We start from the raw sequence: 13,462 nt of genomic DNA, 5'->3' as shown, positions 1-13,462 counted from the left end.
GGAAACAGCCCAGGGTAAGAGTTAGGTTTAGTCCAGGGTTAGGGTTATCCCAGTTTTAGGGTTAGTCCAGGGTAAGAGTTAGGGTTAGCTGAGGATAAGGGTTATCCCAGTTTTAGGGTTAACCCAGGGTAAGAGTTAGGGTTAGTCCAGGGTAAGGGTTATCCCAGTTTTAGGTTTAGCCCAGGGTAAGAGTTAGGGTTAGCCGATGATAAGGGTTATCCCAGTTTTAGGGTTAACCCAGGGTAAGGGTTAGCACATGGTTAGGGTTAGCCCACATTGTTCAGGATGTGTGTGTTCATGTATTTCTGAAACATCTCCCCACTCTCTCTCCTCCCCCCTCCCTTTCTCCCCCCCTCTCCTCCCCTCTCTCTCCCCCTCTCCCCTCTCTTCCCCCTCTCCTCTCTCCTTCCCCTCTCTCTCCTCTCTCTCTCCCCTCTCCCCTCTTTCCTCCCCTCTCTCTCTCCCCTCTTCCCTCTCTCCTCTCCTGTCTCCTTCCCCTCTCTCTCCTCTCTCTCTCCTCCCCTCTCTCTCCCCTCTCTCTCCTCTCTCCCCTCTTTCTCCCCTCTCTCCTCTCTATTCTCTCACTCCCCTCACCCCTCTATCTTCCCCTCTCCTCTCTCTCTCCCCTCTTCCCTCTCTCCTCTCCTGTCTCCTTCCCCTCTCTCTCCTCTCTCTCCTCTCTCTCTCCTCCCCTCTCTCTCCCCTCTCTCTCCTCTCTCCCCTCTTTCTCCCCTCTCTCCTCTCTATTCTCTCACTCCCCTCACCCCTCTATCTTCCCCTCTCTCTCATCTCTCTCTCCTCCCCTCTCTCTCCCCTCTCTCCTCTCCCCCCTCTTTCTCCCCTCTCTCCTCTCTATTCTCTCACTCCCCTCACCTCTCACCCCTCTATCTTCCCCTCTCTCTCATTCAGTTGCTAGTCTGGCCGGAGCACTACCCCGAAGCTGTAACCATAGTGACCATCACCCCCGACTACCCCGGTTCCCGCCTCACCGGATTGGTTGTTGGACTCAGGAAGTTCACCTGGTATCTAGGCTCCGCCCTCTGCTTCACCACGCCCGGCGATGGACCCAAGAGCCCTCCCATACTGCTACAGACACACGAAGACAGTACGCACACACACACACACACACACTTCTCTCTCCCTCTCTGGGATTGGGGTATTGTACAATAGATATTGATGGGGTGTAAGGTGTGTATCAGGGTTAACGGTGGTGTAGGGTGTGTTTCAGGGTTAACGGTGGGTATAATTCATGTACAACAGATATTGATTGTATGTGCGTGTGTGCGTGTGTGCGTGTGTGCGTGTGCGTGTGCGTGTGCGTGTGTGTGTGTGTGTGTGTGTGTGTGTGTGTGTGTGTGTGTGTGTGTGTGTGTGTGTGTGTGTGTGTGTGTGTGTGTGTGTGTGTGTGTGTGTGTGTTTACAGCACCAGGTCCGGTGGGTCACTTGAGCTTCACTGAGATCCTGGACACGTCTCTGAGGGTGAGCTGGGCAGAGCCTAAAGACAAGAACGGCATCATCACAGGTGAGATGGAACACTGCTCTAGAACTACAACACTAGAACCCTGTTCTAGAACAACAACACTAGAACCCTTCTCTAGAACTACAATACTAGAATCCTGCTCTAGAACTACAACACTAGAACTATACTCTAGAACTAAAACACTATAACTCTGCTCTAGAACTACAAAACTGGAACTCTGCTCTAGAACTACAATACTGGAACTCTGCTCTAGAACTACAACACTAGAACTATACTATAGAACTACAACACTAGAACTATACTCTAGAACTAAAACACTAGAACTCTGCTCTAGAACTACAATACTAGAACTATACTCTAGAACTAAAACACTAGAACTCTGCTCTAGAACTACAACACTAGAACTCTGCTCTAGAACTAAATGTATTTTCTCGTTCCATGGCACTGTGTGCTCACGTAGGTCTAAATGTGTTTATGAATAACGTCTATACAATACAACGTCTATACAACGTCTATACAACGTCTATACAACACAACGTCTATACAACGTCTATACAACGTCTATACAACACAACGTCTATACAACGTCTATACAACACAACGTCTATACAACGTCTATACAACACAACGTCTATACAACACAACGTCTATACAACGTCTATACAACACAACGTCTATACAACGTCTATACAACACAACGTCTATACAACACAATGTCTATACAACGTCTATACAACACAACGTCTATACAACGTCTATACAACGTCTATACAACGTCTATACAACACAACGCTATACAACACAACGTCTATACAACGTCTATACAACGTCTATACAACGTCTATACAACGTCTATACAACACAACGTCTATACAACGTCTATACAACGTCTATACAACGTCTATACAACGTCTATACAACACAACGTCTATACAACGTCTATACAACGTCTATACAACACAACGTCTATACAACGTCTATACAATACAACGTCTATACAATACAACGTCTATACAACGTCTATACAACACAACGTCTATACAACGTCTATACAACGTCTATACAACACAACGTCTATACAACGTCTATACAACGTCTATACAACGTCTATACAACGTCTATACAATACAACGTCTATACAACGTCTATACAACGTCTATACAATACAACGTCTATTCAACGTCTATACAACGTCTATACAATACAACGTCTATACAACGTCTATACAACGTCTATACAACACAACGTCTATACAACACAACGTCTATACAACACAACGTCTATACAATACAACGTCTATACAACGTCTATACAACGTCTATACAACACAACGTCTATACAACACAACGTCTATACAACACAACGTCTATACAATACAACGTCTATACAATACAACGTCTATACAATACAACGTCTATACAACGTCTATACAACACAACGTCTATACAACACAACGTCTATACAACACAACGTCTATACAACACAACGTCTATACAACACAACGTCTATACAACGTCTATACAACACAACGTCTATACAACACAACGTCTATACAACACAACGTCTATACAACGTCTATACAACGTCTATACAACGTCTATACAACGTCTATACAACACAACGTCTATACAACACAACGTCTACACAACGTCTATACAATACAACGTCTATACAACACAACGTCTATACAACGTCTATACAACGTCTATACAACACAACGTCTATACAACGTCTATACAACACAACGTCTATACAACGTCTATACAACACAACGTCTATACAACACAACGTCTATACAACACAACGTCTACACAACACAACGTCTATACAACACAACGTCTATACAACGTCTATACAACGTCTATACAATACAACGTCTATACAACGTCTATACAACACAACGTCTATACAACGCAACAACGTCTATACAACACAACGTCTATACAACACAACGTCTATACAACGTCTATACAACACAACGTCTATACAACGTCTATACAACACAATGTCTATACAACGTCTATACAACGTCTATACAATACAACGTCTATACAATACAACGTCTATACAACACAACGTCTATACAACGTCTATACAACGTCTATACAATACAACGTCTATACAATACAACGTCTATACAACGTCTATACAACGTCTATACAACACAACGTCTATACAACGTCTATACAACACAACGTCTATACAACGTCTATACAACGTCTATACAACGTCTATACAACGTCTATACAACGTCTATACAACACAACGTCTATACAATACAACGTCTATACAACACAACGTCTATACAACGTCTATACAACGCAACGTCTATACAACGTCTATACAACGTACTAGGCTCCTGTCAGTTGTAGCGTTGCCTATGTGAGGCAGATTCTTAAAACAATTCTCCGTTGATATGGCATTATAGAAGGACTGAGATTGGACGAGCCTGTCTTTGGTAATTGGACAAGGGGCCGCTCTTTGAAAATGGGGATGGAAAAGCCTCCTTGAACAAGTGAAATACAGGTATGTGACTTGTGAATAATGAAAAGGCAAAAGCCTCCAAAAATATTGTTAAAGCTGCTCTCAGAAGACCATTTAAAAAAAAAACTTAATCCAATTAAACGAAATGGCAGGAAACCAATAAGGATTTTGTGTTTCTAAAAAAGAGATGAATCATCACATAAGACACATCTCTCCTTCCATGGGCGCTGTGTATCGGCTGTGCTTCACAATACACGCCATCATCAACCATGTTACCGATAAGACCTGCTTTTTGTGGGTCTTAAAAAAACTTTCCATTAACGCTTCATGAAATGATCACCGCTGCACTTGTTTTTAAGGACCTCAGATATTACCCCCCCCCCCTCAGATATTACCCCCCCCCCCCTCAGATATTACCACCCCATCCCCCTCAGATATTACCACCCCACCCCCCTCAGATATTACCACCCCACCCCCCTCAGATATTACCACCCCACCCCCCTCAGATATTACCACCCCACCCCCCTCAGATATTACCACCCCCCTCAGATATTACCACCCCACCCCCCTCAGATATTACCACCCCACCCCCCTCAGATATTACCACCCCACCCCCCTCAGATATTACCACCCCACCCCCCTCAGATATTACCACCCCCCTCAGATATTACCACCCCATCCCCCTCAGATATTACCACCCCACCCCCCTCAGATATTACCACCCCATCCCCCTCAGATATTACCACCCCACCTCAGATATTACCACCTCAGATATTACCACCCCATCCCCCTCAGATATTACCACCCCACCCCCCTCAGATATTACCACCCCATCCCCCTCAGATATTACCACCCCCACCCCCCTCAGATATTACCACCCCACCCCCCTCAGATATTACCACCCCACCTCAGATATTACCACCCCACCCCCCTCAGATATTACCACCCCATCCCCCTCAGATATTACCACCCCACCTCAGATATTACCACCTCAGATATTACCACCTCAGATATTACCACCCCACCCCCCTCAGATATTACCACCCCACCCCCCGCAGATATTACTACCCCACCCCCTCAGATATTACCACCCCACCCCCCTCAGATATTACCACCCCACCTCAGATATTACCACCCCACCCCCCTCAGATATTACCACCCCATCCCCCTCAGATATTACCACCCCACCTCAGATATTACCACCTCAGATATTACCACCCCACCCCCCTCAGATATTACCACCCCACCCCCCTCAGATATTACCACCCCACCCACCTCAGATATTACCACCCCACCCCCCTCAGATATTACCACCCCACCCCCCTCAGATATTACCACCCCACCCCCCTCAGATATTACCACCCCACCCCCCTCAGATATTACCACCCCACCCCCCTCAGATATTACCACCCCATCCCCCTCAGATATTACCACCCCACCCCCCTCAGATATTACCACCCCCCCTCAGATATTACCACCCCACCCCCCTCAGATATTACCACCCCATCCCCCTCAGATATTACCACCCCACCCTCCTCAGATATTACCACCCCACCCCCCTCAGATATTACCAACCCATCCCCCTCAGATATTACCACCCCACCCACCTCAGATATTACCACCCCACCCCCCTCAGATATTACCACCTCACCCCCCTCAGATATTACCACCCCACCCACCTCAGATATTACCACCCCCCCACCTCAGATATTACCATCCCACCCCCCTCAGATATTACCACCCCACCCCCCTCAGATATTACCACCCCACCCACCTCAGATATTACCACCCCACCCCCCTCAGATATTACCACCCCCCCTCAGATATTACCACCCCCCCTCAGATATTACCACCCCCCTCAGATATTACCACCCCACCCCCCTCAGATATTACCACCCCACCCCCCTCAGATATTACCACCCCCCCTCAGATATTACCACCCCACCCCCCTCAGATATTACCACCCCACCCCCCTCAGATATTACCACCCCACCCACCTCAGATATTACCACCCCACCCCCCTCAGATATTACCACCCCACCCCCCTCAGATATTACCACCTCACCCCCCTCAGATATTACCACCCCACCCACCTCAGATATTACCACCCCCCCACCTCAGATATTACCACCCCACCCCCCTCAGATATTACCACCCCACCCACCTCAGATATTACCACCTCACCCCCCTCAGATATTACCACCCCACCCCCCTCAGATATTACCACCCCACCCACCTCAGATATTACCACCCCACCCCCCTCAGATATTACCACCCCCCCTCAGATATTACCACCCCCCCTCAGATATTACCACCCCACCCCCCTCAGATATTACCACCCCACCCCCCTCAGATATTACCACCCCACCCCCCTCAGATATTACCAACCCCCCTCAGATATTACCACCCCCCCCTCAGATATTACCACCCCACCCCCCTCAGATATTACCACCCCACCCCCCTCAGATATTACCACCCCACCCCCCTCAGATATTACCACCCCCCCTCAGATATTACCACCCCCCTCAGATATTACCACCCCACCCCCCTCAGATATTACCACCCCACCCCCCTCAGATATTACCACCCCACCCCCCTCAGATATTACCACCCCACCCCCCTCAGATAATACCACCCCACCCCCTCAGATATTACCACCTCACCCACCTCAGATATTACCACCCCACCCCCCTCAGATATTACCACCCCACCCCCCTCAGATATTACCACCCCACCCACCTCAGATATTACCACCCCACCCCCCCTCAGATATTACCACCCCCACCCCCCTCAGATATTACCACCCCACCCCCCTCAGATATTACCACCCCACCCCCCTCAGATATTACCACCCCACCCCCCTCAGATACTACCACCCCACCCCCCTCAGATATTACCACCCCACCCACCTCAGATATTACCACCCCACCCCCCTCAGATATTACCACCCCACCCCCCTCAGATATTACCACCCCCCCTCAGATATTACCACCCCACCCCCCTCAGATATTACCACCCCACCCCCCTCAGATATTACCACCCCACCCACCTCAGATATTACCACCCCACCCCCCTCAGATAATACCACCTCAGATATTACCACCCCCCCTCAGATATTACCACCCCCCCTCAGATATTACCACCCCACCCCCCTCAGATATTACCACCCCACCCACCTCAGATATTACCACCCCACCCCCCTCAGATATTACCACCCCACCCCCCTCAGATATTACCACCTCACCCCCCTCAGATATTACCACCCCACCCACCTCAGATATTACCACCCCCCCACCTCAGATATTACCACCCCACCCCCCTCAGATATTACCACCCCACCCACCTCAGATATTACCACCTCACCCCCCTCAGATATTACCACCCCACCCCCCTCAGATATTACCACCCCACCCCCCTCAGATATTACCACCCCACCCACCTCAGATATTACCACCCCACCCCCCTCAGATATTACCACCCCCCCTCAGATATTACCACCCCCCCTCAGATATTACCACCCCACCCCCCTCAGATATTACCACCCCACCCCCCTCAGATATTACCACCCCACCCCCCTCAGATATTACCAACCCCCCTCAGATATTACCACCCCCCCCTCAGATATTACCACCCCACCCCCCTCAGATATTACCACCCCACCCCCCTCAGATATTACCACCCCACCCCCCTCAGATATTACCACCCCCCCTCAGATATTACCACCCCCCTCAGATATTACCACCCCACCCCCCTCAGATATTACCACCCCACCCCCCTCAGATATTACCACCCCACCCCCCTCAGATATTACCACCCCACCCCCCTCAGATAATACCACCCCACCCCCTCAGATATTACCACCTCACCCACCTCAGATATTACCACCCCACCCCCCTCAGATATTACCACCCCACCCCCCTCAGATATTACCACCCCACCCACCTCAGATATTACCACCCCACCCCCCCTCAGATATTACCACCCCACCCACCTCAGATATTACCACCCCACCCCCCTCAGATATTACCACCCCACCCCCCTCAGATATTACTACCCCACCCCCCTCAGATACTACCACCCCACCCCCCTCAGATATTACCACCCCACCCACCTCAGATATTACCACCCCACCCCCCTCAGATATTACCACCCCACCCCCCTCAGATATTACCACCCCCCCTCAGATATTACCACCCCACCCACCTCAGATATTACCACCCCATCCCCCTCAGATATTACCCCCCCCCCCCCTCAGATATTACCACCCCACCCACCTCAGATATTACCACCCCACCCACCTCAGATATTACCACCCCACCCCCCTCAGATAATACCACCTCAGATATTACCACCCCACCCACCTCAGATATTACCACCCCACCCCCCTCAGATATTACCACCCCACCCCCCTCAGATATTACCACCCCACCCACCTCAGATATTACCACCCCACCCCCCTCAGATAATACCACCTCAGATATTACCACCCCACCCACCTCAGATATTACCACCCCACCCCCCTCAGATATTACCACCACACCCCCCTCAGATATTACCACCTCAGATATTACCACCCCACCCACCTCAGATATTACCACCCCACCCCCCTCATAGCAAGCGAGCTGACAGGTAGAACCTGGCGTTACAGCAGGAAAATACCAGTGCGCCAGTTTTTACATGATGACATTGCAAACTAACGTTTGCACCTGCCGAAAATAGGGCCTAGACCTCTACTCTACTCTGCTCTAGAACTAGAACACTGGAACACTACTCTGCTCTAGAACTAGAACACTGGAACACTACTCTGCTCTAGAACTAGAACACTGGAACTGTACTTTACTCTAGAACTACACCACTAAAACTATATTCTACTCTAGAACTAGAAATCTACTTTACTCTAGAACTACACCACTAAAACTCTATTCTACTCTAGAACTAGAATTCTACTTTACTCTAGCACTATAACACTAGAACTCTACTTTGCTCTAGAACTACAACACAAGAACCTTATTCTACTCTAGAACTACAACACTAAAAATCTATTCACCTCTAGACCTATAATTCTACTTTACTCTAAAACTACTAGAAATCTACTCTGCTCTGGAACTAGAACACTAGAACATTAGAATCCGTCTCTAGAACTATAACGCAAGAACTCTATTCTACTCTAGAACTACAAGACTAGAACTCTACTCTCGTCTAGAACGAGAACAATGGAACACTACTCTGCTCTAGAAGTAGAACACTAGAACTATTACCTGGTTTACTGTAGAACTACAGCATTATGACTCTAGTCAGCTCTTGAACTAGATCACTAGAACTCTACTCTGCTCTGGAACTAGAACACTACTCTCCTCTCGAACTGGATCACTAGAACTCTACTCTCCACTAGAACTAGAACACTAGAACATTAGAACCGTCTCTAGAACTAGAACTTATATCAGACCTCTAACTTATAGCAGACCTATAACTTCCATCATGTGCACATTCAGATAGTCTTGTCCATCTAGGCCTACTGTCCCCTCGTATACCTTGTCTGGCAACATTGATATTGTGTCAGATAGCAACCAATACCAGACATAATTACCCATATAGCCTATAAAGCCTTGGCTACAGGTTAAACAGTGTACAGCTCTGATTTCCTCCCCATTATAACTGTCAAGGTGTCACGATCGTCTAAGGGTGAGAGAGTGGACCAAGGCGCAGCGTGTGAAAAATACATTCTTTATTAGAAGAGAGAGAAAACATGAAACGAACACTATACATATACATAAACAGAAACAAAACAACAAAACGACCGTGAAACTACAAACATTAGTGCACAGACAAGCAACAAACGTTCAACATAGACAATTACCCACAAACACATGATGCCCATGGCTGCCTTAAATATGGCTCCCAATTAGAGACAATAAACCACAGCTGTCTCTAATTGAGAACCAATTCAGGCAGCCATCGACATACAAACACCTAGACAAGACATAACCCCATTAAACCTACAAACACCCTAGACAATACAAAAACACACCAACTTCCCCATTTCACACCCTGACCTATCTAAAATAATAATGAAAACAAAGATAACTAAGGCCAGGGTGTCACAAGGGGGGTAGATAACAGTGGTTTCCTTGACAAGGGTGGAATTGGAGCTTTCCAGAAATGCCAGAAGTATTACTGTACTCCTAATAGTCAACAAATAGCATTAGTGTTTCCCACAGGAGAAAAGTAACCACAACTTGCATTTGCAGTCCGCGGCGCGAGAGCTGCGACACAGATGAATGAATAACAACACTGGAACACTAAATGACTTAGCTCTAGAACACTAAAGTAGTTAGCTCTAGAACTGGAACACTGAAGTAGTTAGCTCTAGAACTAGAACACTAAAGTAGTTAGCTCTAGAACTAGAGCATTAAATGACTTAGCTCTAGAACACTTAAGTAGTTAGCTCTAGAACAAGAACATGAAATGACTTAGCTCTAGAACACTAAAGTAGTTAGCTCTAGAACTACAACACTCAAGTACTTAGCTCTAGAACACTAAAGTACTTAGCTCTAGAACTCCAACACTAAAGTACTTAGTTCTAGAACTAGAACACTAAAGTGCTTAGCTCTAGAACTAGAACACTAAAGTAGTTAACTCTAGAACTAGAACATTAAATGACTTAGCTCTAGAACACTAAAGTAGTTAGCTCTAGAACTAGAACATGAAATGACTTAGCTCTAGAACACTAAAGTAGTTAGCTTTAGAACTAGAACACTAAAGTAGTTAGCTCTAGAACTACACCACTAAAGTACTTAGCTCTAGAACACTAAAGTACTTAGCTCTAGAACTACAACACTAAAGTACTTAGCTCTAGAACTAGAACACTAAAGTGCTTAGCTCTAGAACTAGAACACTAAAGTACTTAGCTCTAGAACTAGAACACTAAAGTACTTAGCTCTAGAACACTAAAGTACTTAGCTCTAGAACTAGAACACTAAAGTACCTAGCTCTAGAACCTCAACACTAAAGTACATGCTCTAGAACTAGAACACGAAAGAAGTTAGCTCTAGAACCCCAAAAAAGTTAGCTCCAGAACACTAAAGTACTCTGCTCTAGAACTAGAACACTTAAGAAGTTAGCTCTAGAACACTAAAGTAGTTAGTTCTAGAACACTAAAGAAGTTAGCTCTGGAACACTAAAGAAATTAGCCCTGGAACACTAAAGAAGTTAGCTCTAGAACACTAAAGTACTTAGCTCTAGTACTCGAACACTAAAGTACAAAAGGGAAAATAAATAAACATAAATATGGGTTATATTTACAATGTTGTTTGTTCTTCACTGGTTTACCTTTTCTTGTGACAACAGGTTAACCAGTAGAAATGGGAGTTTATGAACATCAGGTTTGTTTTAGAATTCTTTGTTGATCTGTGTGATCTGAGGGAAATATGTGTTTCTAATATGTTCATACATTTGGCAGGAGGTTAGGAAGTGCAGCTCAGTTTCCATCTCATTTTGTGGGCATTGAGCACATAGCCTGTCTTCTCTTGAGAGCCAATGTGTCAAGTAATTATCTTTTTGTTTTCCATTGATTTGGTTGGGTCTAATTGTGTTGCTGTCCTGGGGCTCTGTGACGTCTGTTTGTGTTTGTGAACAGAGCCCCAGGACCAGCTTGCTTAGGGGACTCTTCTCCAATTCTTCTCTGCAGAATTGATAATTAGTGGGTATCGGCCTAATTCTCGCTCTCAATTAAATTAAAGGGCTTTATTGGCGTGGGGAACATTTGATTACATTGCCAAAGCAAGTGAAATAGATAATTAACAATAATCTCTCTCCCCATCTCTCTCCATCTCTCTCTCTCTCTCTCCATCTCTCTCCATCTCTCTCTCTCTCTCTCTCTCTCTCTCTCTCTCTCTCTCTCTCTCTCTCTCTCTCTCTCTCTCTCTCTCTCTCTCTCTCTCTCTCTCTTTCTCTCTCTCTCTCTCTCTCTCCCTAGGTTATGTGATATTGTGGTGTGTTTCGGGGTCGGGGGTCAATGCGTCCTGTGAGGAGCGACCTCTCTCTAACTCTACCCTGCAATACAAGGTCACCAGCTTGACCTCTATGACATCATACACCCTGGAGGTCGCCGCCATGACAGCGGCAGGAAGAGGCGTGGCCACCACCTCCACCATCTCTTCTGGAGTTCCGCCAGGTCAGACAACACACATCATCATCATCATCATCTTCATCATCATCATCATCATCACATTCCATCATATATATGAGACGTCCACAGCATCACAGAAAGAGAGTGAGGAGCTCAGAAGATGCCATTATCTTTACCGCCACTGATCAGTGGCTGTTACGACACCGCCATGATTCAAAACACACACACACACACACACACACACACACACACACACACACACACACACACACACACACACACACACACACACACACACACACACACACACACACACACACACACACACACACTGGAGTCACAATCATGTAGAACAGCTTAGACAAATAGTCTGTGTGTCTGTGCGAGAGAGTGGCCAAGTTGCAATCATTATTAGCTCTGATTAACCATACATAGCTAAGTCATTATTACCTGTATTAACCACAAATAGCTAAGTCATTATTACCCCTTATTCACCACAAATAGCTAAGTCATTATTACCCCTTATTAACCACAAATAGCTAAGTCATTATTACCCTTATTAACCACAAATAGCTAAGTCATTATTACCCGTATTAACCACAAATAGCTAAATCATTATTACCCCGTATTAACCACAAATAGCTAAGTCATTATTACCCCTTATTAACCACAAATATCTAAGTCATTATTACCCGTATTAACCACAAAATAGCTAAGTCATTATTACCCCGTATTAACCACAAATAGCTAAGTCATTATTACCCCTTATTAACCACAAATAGCTAAGACATTATTACCCGTATTAACCACAAATAGCTAAGTCATTATTACCCGTATTAACCACAAATAGCTAAGTCATTATTACCCTTATTAACCACAAATATCTAAGTCATTATTACCCCTTATTAACCACAAATAGCTGTGTCCTCTAACCTGTTGTTGTGTCTGTGTCTCAGAGCTTCCTGGTGTGCCCTCTAACCTGGTCATCTCCAACATCAGCCCTCGCTCCGCCACACTAAGGTTCCGCCCCGGCAGCGATGGAAAGACGGTCATCTCCAAATGGATCGTAGAAGGACAGGTCAGTATTTCACAGTTACTGGTGATGTGAAGCCAGTATCCAGCTACAGAGTTTGTACATTTAACTAAATCCAGGTCAGTATTTCACTGTTACTGGTGATGTGAGGCTAGTATCCATCTACAAAGTTTGTACATTTAACTAAATCCAGAGCAGTAATTTCACTGTTACTGGTGATGTGAAGCTAGTATCCAGCTACAAAGTTTGTACATTTAACCAAATCCAGAGCAGTAATTTCACAGTTAGCTACAAAGCTAATATTAGCAGGTCATCCCTGGATCCGTATATACAAGGA

At 46.0% G+C, this 13,462-nt stretch overlaps 1 protein-coding gene across 1 annotated transcript in view; it reads left to right on the top strand.

Moving 5' to 3' along the window:
* Positions 1-13,462, top strand: part of LOC129842964 (protein sidekick-1-like) — a 373,259-nt gene that overhangs the window by 226,364 nt on the left and 133,433 nt on the right. Inside the window, exons 19-22 of the mRNA XM_055911684.1 lie at positions 910-1,105; positions 1,424-1,522; positions 11,940-12,137; positions 13,049-13,170. Coding sequence (XP_055767659.1) covers positions 910-1,105; positions 1,424-1,522; positions 11,940-12,137; positions 13,049-13,170 — 615 coding nt within the window. The remainder of the gene's footprint in view (positions 1-909; positions 1,106-1,423; positions 1,523-11,939; positions 12,138-13,048; positions 13,171-13,462) is intronic.

The sequence above is a fragment of the Salvelinus fontinalis genome, unplaced genomic scaffold (genome assembly GCF_029448725.1).
Source record: "Salvelinus fontinalis isolate EN_2023a unplaced genomic scaffold, ASM2944872v1 scaffold_0081, whole genome shotgun sequence".
Lineage (NCBI taxonomy): Eukaryota > Metazoa > Chordata > Actinopteri > Salmoniformes > Salmonidae > Salvelinus > Salvelinus fontinalis.
Note: the sequence above shows the minus strand (reverse complement) of the source record. Positions and strands in the feature narration are given on the sequence as shown.